Here is a 14,989-nt window from a genome sequence, read left to right on the forward strand (position 1 = left end):
AAAAAAATTAAAAAAGGAAATCCACTACTGGAACACAGTCCGCGATACTGTTGAGCCCTATTCATAAATGCTTCTACCCGATGAACTCTGTATATAGAATGATTGTGTTTTATTAGTTTGCTCGTGATTGTATATTTTGATCACTCGTTATTTAAACCAGCTCTGAGCTCCAGGGCCATTCTGTCTGGAGGTGAACATGAGGCACTGAAAGAGAGGAAGAGCAAACTTCAAACTGACTACACCGCCTGGGCACTGACCGGAGGAGTGTGGAGCGGGTGCCCGAGCGCCATCTGCAGAAAATCAAGCTAATGTTAGCAGGACATATCCCAGCATGCAACAGGGGATGGGCAAACCAGTCACTCCAACCACCGCAAGATTGGGTGAAAGTCACACATACCCCCGAGCGGGCATTAATGAGCATAGATACTGCGTGAGCATCTCAGATCAGACAGCAGGACACGTCCGGGGACGAGCCAGAGATGTGTACCTGCTGTCTTTCATCTAATGCTTTACTGTATATCTATACTTGCAGATTTAGATGTGTATATCTAAATTCAGCATGCCTGCAAGCCACTAAAAACAGTGATAAAATGAGTTTCACAAGGCTTTTAAAATGATAATATAATTATTTGATAAACAGAAACAAATTCAAGAAATAGTTCACCCAAAAAGAACAATTCTTTCGTTATTTAACCAGCCTCACGTTGTTTCAAACCTGATGGATTTTTTTGACGAATTTCCTGACCACTCTCCAATATCATGGAAGTGCAAAACCTGCAAAAATGACACCATGTACAGTATACTAATAGTGTTCCACACAACTTATGGCATTTTCCAAGTCTTCACAACCATACCTTTGTGTAGCGATGTCCGATTCATTAACAAAACATTCTTGTGAGTTGAATTTTTTCATTGAATCCAAACCGGTCTGAATGATTCATTTACAAATCAAACTGCTCCAGTTCTCGAGTTCAACTCACTGACTCAAAGATCCAGTTGCAATGGAAAATAGGGGAATAATTACAATGTTTCCAAAGCTATTGTATGATCATGTCTAGAAGACTATAAAAAAAATACCTAAATGCCTGTTCACACTAAAAGTTATAACTATCAATGTACAATATCGCTCTATTTATTATAAAAGTGTGTTGCAGTTTCTCGTCTGCCACTTTAAATGCTTGAGCTTGTGAAAGCAGGACGGATTCTGATTGGCTGTCAATATTTGTATCATTTATCAGCTGGAAAAAAATGGTTCTGAAAGTGTTTCCAATGATATTGTTTCTCTGTTCTGTTATCATTATAGTCGTGATTCTGCTATTCTTTTATAAACATTTTTTAGAACTATATCCTTATCGTTAAAGTTATCATCCTTTGTGTGAACGGGCCTTAGGTCATAAGGTCCACTTTTATGATATTTTTCACTCATTTTCTGCTTATTGTAGTTGCATGAAAAAAGAGGTTCAATTTATTATTGAAGATTTCTGCAGGAACATAATGAAGGTGAGGAAATAATGACAATATTTGGGTGAACCATCTCTTCTGAAACAGTGAGCGGATTGCAAGAATCTAGTCAGATAGGCTTGATAGAAGACCTTGTGAAACCTCTTCATAGTTTTATCACCACTGAAACGCACAAACACAGCAAAAAACAAAGATGTAGAGGAAAGCAGACATAGAAAATAAACAAAAACATACAAAGACAAGACATAGACACTCTCAAATCCTCTCTCTCGCACACAAACATCCACAAACTCTCATAAATACATATCACAAGTCCACAATCATACTATACAAGGACACGACGTACAGAGACTCGATGCACAACACATCCAATGAAAATGGCCACAATACAAACACCTATAGGGACATATACAATACACACATATATACATTTATATATGGACGCTGGGACATGAGAAACTCCAGAGAGATAGCACTGTAGCTCAGACAGCAGAGTGACAGGTGTGTGAGAGGAGACACAAACCCATAAATATGTGTGTGTATTCCCTAACTTACATGTCTGAAACTGGACAGTGATTGTGAGACACAGGATTTTAAGCAGCACCACCAAAGAGATCACACACAGAAACTCCAGCATTGCTCTTAAAGAAACACCATCACTTTCCAGCACTTCATGTCCAGCATTAAACTTAACATTATTTCAAGTATTTATAGAACAACTAGGTAAAATACAGAAATAATAAAATAAAACAAACTTAATCAGGGCCTAAAATTATCTCTCGCCAAGCGCCAAATGAGAGTAAAAATCGATGTTGGCGAGTAAATTAAACGGTGTCACTTGCCGTTTGGCCGGTATCATTTTTATGAATTCTGACAATGCATCAACACGAACAAACGTGAACGACGCCCGGGACAGTTGACGGGCCAGCGCTGCATCGTCATGAAAGTTTAAGCCTTCAATATTCAATATTCTTTCACGTCTTCTTGCACTTGAGCGGACAAATTATGTAAAAAAAATAGCAAGTATCCTATAAACATACACTCTAAAAAATGCTGAGTTGTTTCAAATTTGGGTCAAATATGGACAAACCCAACCGTCGGGTTAACATTTTTAATAAAAAAAATTAACCCAACGGCTGGTCCATATTTGACCCAAATTTTGTATTAAAAATGTTAACCCGACGGTTGGGTTTGTCCATATTTGACCCAAATTTGGGTTGAAAAAACCCAGCATTTTTTAAAGTGGTTGAACGTAAACAGTTGAGAATGTAAATGCGTGTGTATCAGTATATTAGATATGTGCATGAGCTCTTAAACAGACAGCAGCCTAATTTTCCTGCTGCTCTCTGTGTTTTTAAAGTTAATCAAACAACAAAGGACAAATAAAAAGACGTTATGTATGTCCATTAAATTCACCGGCCATTGGCAGGTGTGGCAAAAAAAGTTTTAGGCCGTGCTGTTGCAACTAACTGAAATAAAATAAGTTGAAGTATTAAAATGACTAAAAATAAAAATAAATAAAACTGACAATACAAAAAAAAGCCAATTCAACATATGAATAAACACTATAGAAGTATAAAAATACTACAACAACACTGATAATATAATGTTAATATAAAAATGTTTTAGTAATAAGTCTCTTTTCCTCATATTTATACATGCAGATAATTAAAGTGCTGAAGTTTCCATATTGATTTGTTTGATGCTGAACATGTTAAGTGCGATGTCAAAAAGTGGTGGTCTGTTCCTTTAACAAGTCATCAACCTTCCTGCCCACAAAAACGAATCATTAATGCTGATTTGGCTTCATGTAATTAGTAAAGCCAAGGCAGTGAGGGCTTTACTTCATTACACAAAATCAGCAAGGCACAAATACATTTTTTTTTTTTAACTGATCTGGATGACAACTCTTAAACCCACAACAATATTGTCAAACTTTTGACAAGGACATTTTTTTTCCTCACAACACTTGGACAAAAGGAATAAAGTCATTATGAAGCAGAACACAAGCAAACAGAAGATCACATTTTTTCCATACTTGCCTCTAAAAGTTTCTATGGAGACAGAATGGAAGAACAAGCGTTAGACAAACCATCTGATGGATTTCTGCAGTTCTTGCTGCATTCACACACATTTGGAGGCGAGACAACGGATTTATGGTCCACACAAATATACAACAAAAAGCTCGGTAAGAGATTTCAGTAGTTTTCTCAGCGGCAGAGTCCTCAAGGTTCACAAGATGTGGTTTTATTTCAGATAAGCAGGGGAAAGAGAAGGTGTGAATGTTATTAAGTTTAGCTAAACGACCTCAACTCACATCACAAATAACTCAAGACAACATATAGAGAAACCTTGCAAAAAAATCATCAGTGCCATTTTATATATAAAAGATTATTTAAATATTTTAATAATTTAATAATAATAGTATTATAATAATAAATTACATTTTAAAATATATTCAAATATAAAAGTTATTTTAAATTGTATTAACATTTCTGTTAAATAATAAATCAAATAAATGCAGCCTAGGCGGGCATAAGAGATTTCTTAAAAAAAAAAAAAAAAAAATTAAAATAGACCCAATATATATATGAATACATATTTACATTTAAAAATATTTCACTTTTGTGCAATAAACAATTTTGTTACTGTGTTATAAGACAGACTTGATGTCCCAATCTGGGTTCTGAAGCACATAATAAAAATATTCTTATGGATCAAATCTCTGTTGGGCACCAGATATGCTTTTCTTGCAAGGCTTCTACACTTGAAAAGGCGAAAAACGGTTGTACTTACGTTGACTTCAGTGATCGCAATATCTACGACGCTACCGACAACAATTAAGGCATCAAACGTGTTCCATGCGTCAGTGAAATAATGCTGTTAATAAAAGACACACCACACACAAGGAAGAGGGGGAAAGAAATGAATGGAATAGAATGAGGGAGGAAAGAGAAGGTGCGGAGAAGACACACAGAAAGAAACACAGATGTTAGATCTCAGCAGTTAAAGGAACAAGTCGTCAGTTGAAGAGTACAGTAGCTCGTCCGAGCTGAAATCTGAGCCTGTCTGAAGTAAAGGGTTGAGTGGATATAAGAGGGGACACGGGGCCTAGAACTGTGCTGTACTTACATCAATCTCACTGAGCACTATGTCTACAATGCTGCCGATCACAACCAAAGCGTCAAAGACGTTCCAGGCGTCCCCAAAATACCCCTGAGAAATGCGAAGGGGCGGACGGCCAGGGAATATGCGTGTGATTAGAAGTTAGTTGCAGTACATTTCCGATCAAACTGTTATAAGCTTATTTATTAAAGTATCAATCAACACCCAAACCAAGTACACATATTGGTCCTACATCTAAGATGTATGTATTTGAATTGCATATAGTATAACATTTTCCATCCAATTAGGTTACACAGTTTTTAAGTGCCCTTATTACGCTATTTTAAAGGTTCCTACTTTGTCTCCTGCAATAGGTTTACATGAATCCAAGGTCAAATAAATCAATCAATAAAAACAAGGTTTATTTTCTCATAACATCTATTGCAGCATCACCTCTTTTCTCACAGTGTCTGAACCGGTTTGATAAAGGATTCGGCCTCTCCAAATCCCTCCTTTCCGAGAGCCAGCTCTGCTCTGATTGGTCAGATGGCCCAGTCTGTTGTGATTGGTCTACTGCTTACAGTGCATGTCAGAAACCAAACGCTTACTACCTGAATTTCAGACTAATCTTTGACAAAAAATGCTGGTCGATGACCTTTTTTTCAATGAATAAGACGAGACGATGAGACGACACCAACGTCATGATATATATATTTTTAAAGCAATTCAAATACACAAATCTTAAAATTAGACCTAAATATTTTTTTGAGCATATTATTATAAAGTAGGAAAGTTTACTATAGCATTTTATAGTAAAGGAAGAACTGATGATGGACTGAATCTGTTCGTGTCAAAGAGACACGGTTAGTCACGCCACACAGAAAAGCTGAAAGCGACAGCACTGCACATCACGCTGAGATGCTTACTAGCATTCTGTCCTTCTTCGCAACACAAACCTGCATGTGTAAAAGTGGGCAGTTAACATTACAGACCTTGTGTAACCATCTAACCATATAAGTGGAAGAGCATGACATATTGAGGAGGGAAGTGTATTTATACTGCACTGTTCTGAATGTCCAAATGGGAAATTGTGTGATAATGTATAATGGTGTGCATCTATGTGTTTGAACTACTCACCCGGGGTTTGAAAGCGATCAGTTTGAGGACCATCTCCACAGTGAAGACGGCAGTGAAGACCATATTCAGGATGTCCATCACATAACTGAACATCTCGGATTGACCGTAGTGCTGGCCACAGAAATGAATGATGTTAAATTGTAGAAAATGTATAAGTGAAAGGCATTAGACAAACATGTATATACACCCTGTATACCAGTGTCGTTATTGTTAACTAAAACTGAATATATATATATATATATATATATATATATATATATATATATATTGAATAAGACGAGATATATATATATATATATATTTTTTTTTGTATAACAGCAAAATGTAAAGCTATTTTAAATATTAATAAACACTAAAATAACATATTATTATAAATAATGTTTGACCTATAGTATATATAGCATACAAAAAGTATATATAAAAGTATATATACACAAAGTATATATAGCATACAATATATATTTAGCAAAAAAAAAAAATAATAAAAAATAATAAAAAAAAATAATAATATATATATATATATAATATATTAGATTTTTTCCCCAAATATATATTGTATGCTATATATACACTTTACACATTATATACTGTATAGACATGCACTAAAAGCTACAAACCAAATTTGTAAGTTTTAATAGGAACTATAAAGAGCTAATTAATATGAAATAATATAATAAATAAATTATAAAAAATATATATGTATTAATAGATAATTATATCTCATCAAATAAAATTACAAAATTAGCATATGAAGCAGGTTTGAATATTTAAACACAAACAATTATTTAAATATTAAGCATGAAAGCAAACTAAGACTGCTTATAATTACCTAAGAATAAAGGAAGTTACCTGCACGGCAAGACAGATGGTGTTGAGTAAGATCAGGACAAACATGATGTACTCGAAGCCGGTGGAGTTCACCACATACCAGAACTTATACTGGTACGGGTTCTTTGGGATGTACCTCCTGAGAGGACGGGCTTTTAATGCATACTCCACACACTGACGCTGAGGACGACACACATCAAATGATGCTTTTCATTCAGGTCAATGAATGCATTTCATTCTGGAATTGCATTATCTATGAAAGATATACTACATGCAATGCTGTCTTTGATTTAAAAAAGGGGATCCTTATAAGCCAGCGTACTTTTTTTGTCTACTATATGGAAGAAGAATGCATTGAGATCAATGCAGTTCACAAGAGTTTCCATTGTGTCTTCTCTTACCTGATTCTTGTCCAGCTCACAGTTCTTGTACTCTTTCTCTCCCTGTTCCTGAAAGGTCACGATGACGAAACCCACGAAGATGTTCATCATGAAGAAGGCGATGATGATGATGTAGATGATGAAGAAGATGGAAATCTCCACACGGTAGTTGTAGATCGGACCCATGTTCTCCCGGTTGGAGTCTATGGCCTTGTACAACAACCTTAGGACAGACGACATGAAGTAAACTAAGAGAATGGAGAGCCAAGGGAAAACTACTTCAACACCCACAGTTACGGAACAACGATATTGTGTCATTCTGTCACTGTGTGTGTGAGTGTGTGTTAAACTAACAGAACATTTGAAGCAGTGTGGTGTTGTAATTACAGGAACAGCGTGGTACTGTTGGCATCGAGTTCACAGTGGCACTTACCAACAGCGCCAATACAAACACAAAAATTACAATGACACACTCGTTCATTTACCCCGTGCTTTTGACCCGACTGTCTGAGGAAGAACTCGCAATGCAAGAACCAATATTTGTCATTTTGCAATATCCAATTACATTGAGCCATTTTATTAGGCTTAGGCTTCTGATAACTGCTTGGAATATTTTCTCCTTTAAAATGCACAAAGAGTAACACGTGTAATATATAAAAGAGTTTTTATTGGAATTTTTTTTTATACCAAAATGTATTTAAAACACACTTTCTTCATACTAAGTATAGTACAAAACCATTAACATATTTACTGACATATCGCTTGAGACTTTCCAATATAAATATTATAATTAAACTTCTTTATTGCACAATGCCTAAAATGTGTTTTGATATCCGTATTAGTAAAATTAGGACAGTATGATCACTGTATATCAGTCTTTAAATGCATGAACTACTTCTAGATAACTAAAGTGAATTTAGCAGCAGACTGTAAGTATATAAATTTAGTATACCAAGAGTACAATTGCAGGGTATTCATATTAAATACATAAATATTTTAAATGTATGTGTAGTATACTTAGCATAAAATAAATGCATTTCAAATACATTTTGGTCTAATAATTTTTCACTAGGGTAAAGTTGCAAAAAAAAAATGATGTGGCATTCATATATCTAATCTGATCTATATTAAGGTGCATAAAAATAAAATAAAATGTGACATTCAACATCTGATCTATAAGGAAAATAATTATATAAAAAGATGCTATAATTAGGTGAAAAAATAAATACATAAAGAATTGCAATATCCAATTCAAATAAAGAATTGGATATTGCTAAACACACACACACACACACACACACACACACACACACACACACACACACACACACACACACACACACACACACACACTCTATATTAAGATAAAAAATAATACAAATGAAATATTTGCATTAAAAAAATGGGGCTTTTCTATATCTAATCTATATTAAGGTGTAACAAAATAAAATAACATAACATAAAATAACAAAATGGAAAATAAAATAAAGGTGCTATTCTATATCGAAGTTATAAAATGGTGTATTGTTGAATGCTTACGATGGCCAGCCTTCAAACGTGGACACTGTGAATAGAGCCATCATGGCCATGAGCACGTTGTCAAAGTTGTAATCACTGTTGTGCCAATGACGCTTCTGAATGATCGGCTGGTTCACGTCTCCTTCCTTATACATGATATATGTTCCCCTGAGAGAGAGAAGTTTGATTATTACATTAACTTGCAATAAATGTATACAGAAAGCAGTATTTCATAAGTATGGCTAATTATTAACTTCAGTGATGATTAAAAACTTCAGTTAGACTCACTTGCACTCATCCGAGGTGGACTTGGCTTCATCATTACAACGGTAAAACTTCCCCTGAGGAAAAAGTAAATAATAACCATAATAATAATAATGCTGTTCTTTTGAAATTTCTATTCATAAAAGAATCTGGAAAGGTTTTCACAAATATATTAATTAGAACAACTGTTTTCAACATTAATAAGAAATATTTCTTAAACGCCAAATCAGCATATTAGAATGATTTCTGAAGGATCATGTGACACTGAAGTAATGATGCTGAAAATTCAGCTTTGCATCACAGGAATAAATGACATTGTCAAATACATTTAAAAAAGAAAACAGTCATTTTAAATTGTAATATTTCACTCACAACATTACTGTTTTGACTTTATTTTTCACACACACTTATTTGTAAGAAGAAGAGACTTTCAACCATACACATATTTTACCTTGAAGAGCTGTACACCAATGCAGGCGAACATAAACTGTAGCAGTGTGGTGACAATCATGATGTTTCCAATAGTCCTGATGGCCACAAACACACACTGGACCACATGCTGCAGAAGGCAAAGATTAAAGGTCAGAGGTCGTCAGAAATGTATAATTTCTTAAACAAATGGACCGACACACAAGCCCTATATTACTCCAAAACCATGAACATGTTAAAATGTATGAAGACAATTCATATCGAAGTAAAGCAATAGGCAGAACCTTCAGTCCTTTAGCTCGGTTTATGGCCCTGAGTGGACGCAACACCCTCAGAACCCTCAGAATCTTCACCACTGAGATGGCTGACGATCTGCAAGAGACACAAGCGTCCGCGTTACCAAAAAACATATCAATTCTGTGATACTGGAGTTTCTGCCAGGCTTCTAAACCTGCTTAACCAGCAAGACTTGGTCCTTGGTCAACTGACTTCATGATGCTAAGTTTTGCAGGTGAACAGCGAGGTGATGCTTGTCCAACAGACTGACCAGCATCAGACAAGCATGTCCAATAGGAAAGAAAAACCACAAATGAGATCTCTAAAATATCTCTTATCATTACTAGGGCTGTTAAACGATTAATCGCATCCAAAATAAAAGTTTGTGTTTACATAATAAATGTGTGTGTACTGTGTATAATTATTGTATACATTTAAATACACACACATGCTTGTATATATTTAAGAAATATTTGCATGTATATACTGTATATAGATTCATACATCATTTATATTATATATAAATTATAAATATTTTATATATAAATAACACATTTTTCTTGAATGTATACATGAACGTGTGTATAATAATTATATACAGTACACACACATTTATTATGTAAACACAAACTTTTATTTTGGATGCGATTAATCGTTTAACAGCCCTAATCATTACCAATATTTATTTCTAAATACAAATAAAATAAGAAAAATTACTATTGTAAATTTGTATTTAAGAAAAAAATTATACAGTATAATTGTAAAATTACTCATTTTAAATATTTGTTTAAATGTATTAATTTTATTTTTTGTATTAACTGTAGGGAGCCCTTAAATCTTCTCTTATCAGTGGGGAAAATGATTCCCGAACTGAGCCGTTCAGGGACGCTGAAAACACCAAATGATGAGCTGTGTCTAAATGAACACAATAACTTGCTTCACTCTGAAACATGTATATATACAGTATTTCATTAAATTGCAGCTTTTGTGATTTGATAATCACACTAAGCCATATTGCGATTTTGGTTATAGGCCGATTAATCGTGTAGCCTTAAAATATAACCATCACTCACTGAATTCCGAAGGACACCAGCGACACGCCGACCACCAGCAGATCTAGAAGATTAAAGTAGTTCCTGCAGAACGCCCCCTTGTGGAGAAACGCCCCATATGTGGTCATCTAACAAAACAAGCATAGATGGTCAACAACTGCCCTACCGTAATGAAGGACATAGAGAAAACAGTAAATCACACGCTCAGACAGAGTTCACACACACACACACACACTCGCATAGACAGAAACACACATTTACACTCCTTAATATCACTCTTTTTAAGGGTGGCGTGCTCGGAGTTGGACTAAAGGCGAGGTCCTAGCGCTAACTCCGCCAAACCCTCACGGCTTGAGTCAACATGAATGTAGTAGTAAGCTCTGTTTCACAATCCACCACTAGGGGGCCCAGCAATAAAACATGCTGTTTGTTGCCGAGCTTTGAAGGGGACTAACTTATGACAGAAGAAAGAGTACAGGAGGAAAAGATAAAAGAGTGAGAGAAGAGTCAGAAAGAAAGGGAACCTATCTATCGGGCGATCTGAAATGAGAACTTCCCTTACTGTCACATTCATGTGAGCCGTTTTTTTTTTTTCTTAAATCCTTGAGAACATTGCGCCCTGTTCCCTCGGCAAGATTCGGTAAAGAAAAGAGGGGGAAGAAGCTCCTACTATAACTTCATATTCAGCAGGCAGAGAAAAAACCAGCCAAAACCAAAGCAAGTCGCTCCAAAATCATGAATGCAAAGGAGTCGTTTGCTGAATGATTATGAATACAGATGCGACCACACGCCACGAAGTGAGCACTGGGTTACGCGAACGTTGGCTGCTGATCAGAGACCAATTTTAGATAACTACATAAATCACTTTCGGTGAAAATTTTCATAATTTTTTTTTGGTAGAAGTTGCTGGTCCAAGATCAGCACTTATGAGAATCTCTCCACAAAACAAGAGGCTATGTTCAAAATGTAATACTAGCCTACTATTTATTAAATACTGCTCAGTACACTGTATACTGCCTACTATTCCTTAAAACAGTTAATAACATTAATAAGTGCAGTTTCCTTTCCTACTGCATGTTGACTCATTTTCAATTGATGATAGCTTATAGAGACGGACTAAAAGCAATACAACTTTAATTTTGATTTTAAAGGGGTCTTTAAAATTTTAAACAGCAGTATGCTAATATTTTTGTCTCATGACCTTATCACCAGAATGCGAGTAGCATCCAGTTAGCACCTTAAAAATAATTCTGGGTATTTCACAAAGTCAACTTTGTGTAAAATCAATTTTGTCTGATCACGAATAGGTTAAAAATCACGGCGTAATTATTTCCGGGTTTCTACATTACAAAATAATATGGATTTAATTGAAATGCAAGACATTTTTTAATAAAACTTCTCGTGACACGTTCCTGGTAACTAAACTCAACATTTGAAGGACAAATTTTAAGTTTTCACATTTAAATTTAAAGCACATTTAAAAGTATTTTAAATGTTCTGTTCAAACAAAATAATTTCTCAGATTTCTAGAAACGGCGTCATTGCTACTCAAATCAGTGTGGTTATTGTCAACTAAAACTACATTTATTAAAAAAAAAATTTGTTAAAATAAAATAGCACATAAATATTATATAAATGTTGCATTGGCAATTAATTTAAATAAATAATTTTAAGTTACTAAAACTGAAAAATAAATCTAAATATATAATTTTATTTATATATATATATATATATATATATATATATATATATATATATATATATATATATTTATATATATAAATATATATATAAAAACTTTTACAGTTTGCAATGCTTTTTTGACAGGTTCTGTTAAGACTATTTGTTTTTTTCGGTAACACAATATGGCCATATTTGTTGATAGTAGCTATTGCGTTAGCTTAAATAAACTAGCAATGAGAAATGAAAGCTAAACAGAAATATATAAAATGTGCATATTGTGCTCAGTATACATATTATAAACTGCAGGAAGAGAATAGTAGTGTATATGACATTCTGAACACAGCCAGAGAGAATTACTGCAGCTTCATTAAATAACAACTGTGCTGCCCTGTACGGCGCTGGAGGTCGCATTGCATTGATATGCACTCAGTCAAGGGGTTTGAACCATGTTCTGTCCAAGCATGGTTATATTTGCCCCCTCTTTTATGGACTGGATACGGGCCAATCAGTTATGAAGGCATGAGAGAGGCAGTGTTATTTTCATTTCACAAAGAGTTGCATAGTTTCGTCTTTTTGAATTGCTTTCTTTCCTCAACAAAAAAAAAGAAAAAAAAAGAAGCATTTTAGTTTTACAGACACATCCTGTGTGATTTCTCCAGATCGGTTTCCTTCAAAACTTCCTTAACCCCACTTTGACCAATCAAGCCCTGTCATTCTCCCCAAAAGAAACGTGAAAACCTGACAACTCTTGTGCTGTGTTTGATGAAGATGTGCTTTCATGTTCTGAGACATTTCTTTTCTTTTAGTCTTTTAGTAAAAGAGGTGCCATGGTTTAAAAAAAGAGAAAGAAAAGAGATTGATCAAGCCAGGTAGTACTGAAGTAGCAGGTGACACACATGGAGAGAATGCAGCCAGGCCTGTGTGCCGAGAGGTTACCTTCAACACGATCTCAAATGTAAACATACTAGTGAAGACATAATCTGCATAGCCTAGGACCTGGAATAAACCAGACGGTTACAGCGTTACTGAACATACACAACACACAACACGAGCACAGGGCAGGACATTTACCTTTAACACGATCTCTACAGTAAAGATAGCCGTGAAAGCATAGTCAAAGTAACCAAGTATCTGCAAAGAGCAATGTACATGTTTAACAAAGATCATTTAGCAATCAACATTTACCATCAGAATATATATTTAGAATTATAGGTATATGTGGTTTCCTTTAGTTGATTATTAGTCTGTTATGGTAACACCACAGAAACATTACTCTTTCGGTGACGGAAGTCCTTAGTTTGGAAGAAAAGGGTTAGCAGATATGAAGAGATGAAGGAATAATAGATGCACAAAACATACAACTCCACTAGTTTAATCTCAAATATCATATTTGACAAGGGGTGTAACGGTTCTCTGAAAAAAGAATCGAAAGATTTATTTTCATCTTAAATCTGACGACACATCTATAATTTGGTTTGATTAAAATATCAACATGTAAAATAGCTACTGTATGTTTCTGTCAGATAAGCATTCTGGCTTCCCGATACATTACAACAGCGATGATCGAAAAACGTGGACAAAACAGTCACTCTTTATTAACTTTAAAAGCACACGTTGCTATCTGTTTAAACTAAACTCATTTAAGCCAAGCCAATTAAATCGTTCATCGTTCGAAAGAGAACTCCCGTGCACTGTAAGAAGATGTGTATGTGCACTCATGTGCACGGAAGCACACACGGAAAGCCGAGTCTCAGACAGCGCTCAAATATTGACAGATTCACGGACAGATTCACACCAAAACTATCAACATGCCCGTCTTGGCGAGTATCCTAGCAAGCATCGTAGGTTATGTCATAAGTGAACGTAAACGGTCGAGAAAGACGACGCATGTGTACAGTATCAGTATCTTGGATCCGTGCATTACGTCTTAAAGTGACAGCAACCTAATTCCTCCTGTCTGTGCTTTTAATGTTAATCAAACAACTAAAGACAAGAAAATCACTCGCTGCTCTTGACTGAATATCATTTGTAACTTTAATAATGATTCATCTTTTTTTAATTTTTACAGGGAAGATTATATGCAATGTTATTTTACATTTGATTACTTTCTGGACCTGAAAACTACCGGTACTGATACCCGATATATCTTTGCTCTATAGTAATTATTTTGTGCTGTTGTTTGTAGTTTGATTATTTGTTTTTATTTTATTTGTTTGCATTTGACAGTACTTTTTTCCCCTGAACATAGCACATACCGAACCATAACGTATCCTGAAACCGTGATAAAAACCAAACTGTGAATTATTTGAACCGTTACACCCCTATATTAACCCTTTTTAAGGGTTAGTTCAGGCAAAAATTTAAATTCTGTCATTTGCTCATCCTCATGTTGTTCCAAATCCATAAGACTTTTGTTCATCTTCAGAACACAAATGACGATCTTTTAATGAAATGTTCAAGATTTCTGTGCCTCCATTAAAAGTCCATTCACTCAAAACACTGACACTTCAAAATCTTCAAAAAGAGATTGAGCTGTTTAAGAGACACGATTGCTTTATTTGAACAGATTTAATTGAAATTTAAACGATGATCAAAGATGAAGACAGAAATCTCTCAGATTTCCTTAAAACATATCTTAATTTGTGTTCCTAAGATGAACAAAAGTCTTACGGGTTTAGAACGACATGAGAGTGAGTAACATATAATTACTTGTAAACATACTTGTTTTACTTTATATGTAAATTCTTTGGAAAGCTCTTATTTAATCATCAAATTAAATAATAAAAATGTGGAGTTTTTTTATATTTACAATCTGAGTACATGAACTACATAGCTCTTAATCAAAAACAAAACAAA

At 34.7% G+C, this 14,989-nt stretch overlaps 1 protein-coding gene across 3 annotated transcripts in view; it reads right to left on the reverse strand.

Annotated features, from left to right (window-relative positions):
- The window catches only part of cacna1da (calcium channel, voltage-dependent, L type, alpha 1D subunit, a), an 83,822-nt gene that overhangs the window by 20,439 nt on the left and 48,394 nt on the right, over positions 1-14,989 (reverse strand). For 2 of the 3 annotated variants that reach the window (XM_079598550.1, XM_079598549.1), the window contains exons 22-32: positions 13,205-13,264; positions 13,070-13,129; positions 10,472-10,578; positions 9,407-9,494; positions 9,145-9,252; positions 8,718-8,770; positions 8,451-8,597; positions 6,933-7,134; positions 6,553-6,711; positions 5,704-5,814; positions 4,258-4,341 (exon numbers count right to left, since the gene is read on the reverse strand). In XM_079598550.1, coding sequence (XP_079454676.1) covers positions 4,258-4,341; positions 5,704-5,814; positions 6,553-6,711; positions 6,933-7,134; positions 8,451-8,597; positions 8,718-8,770; positions 9,145-9,252; positions 9,407-9,494; positions 10,472-10,578; positions 13,070-13,129; positions 13,205-13,264 — 1,179 coding nt within the window. The remainder of the gene's footprint in view (positions 1-4,257; positions 4,342-5,703; positions 5,815-6,552; positions 6,712-6,932; positions 7,135-8,450; positions 8,598-8,717; positions 8,771-9,144; positions 9,253-9,406; positions 9,495-10,471; positions 10,579-13,069; positions 13,130-13,204; positions 13,265-14,989) is intronic. The other variant, XM_079598551.1, reaches the window with a different exon arrangement.

This window comes from Phoxinus phoxinus, assembly GCF_949152265.1.
Source record: "Phoxinus phoxinus genome assembly, chromosome: 22".
Lineage (NCBI taxonomy): Eukaryota > Metazoa > Chordata > Actinopteri > Cypriniformes > Leuciscidae > Phoxinus > Phoxinus phoxinus.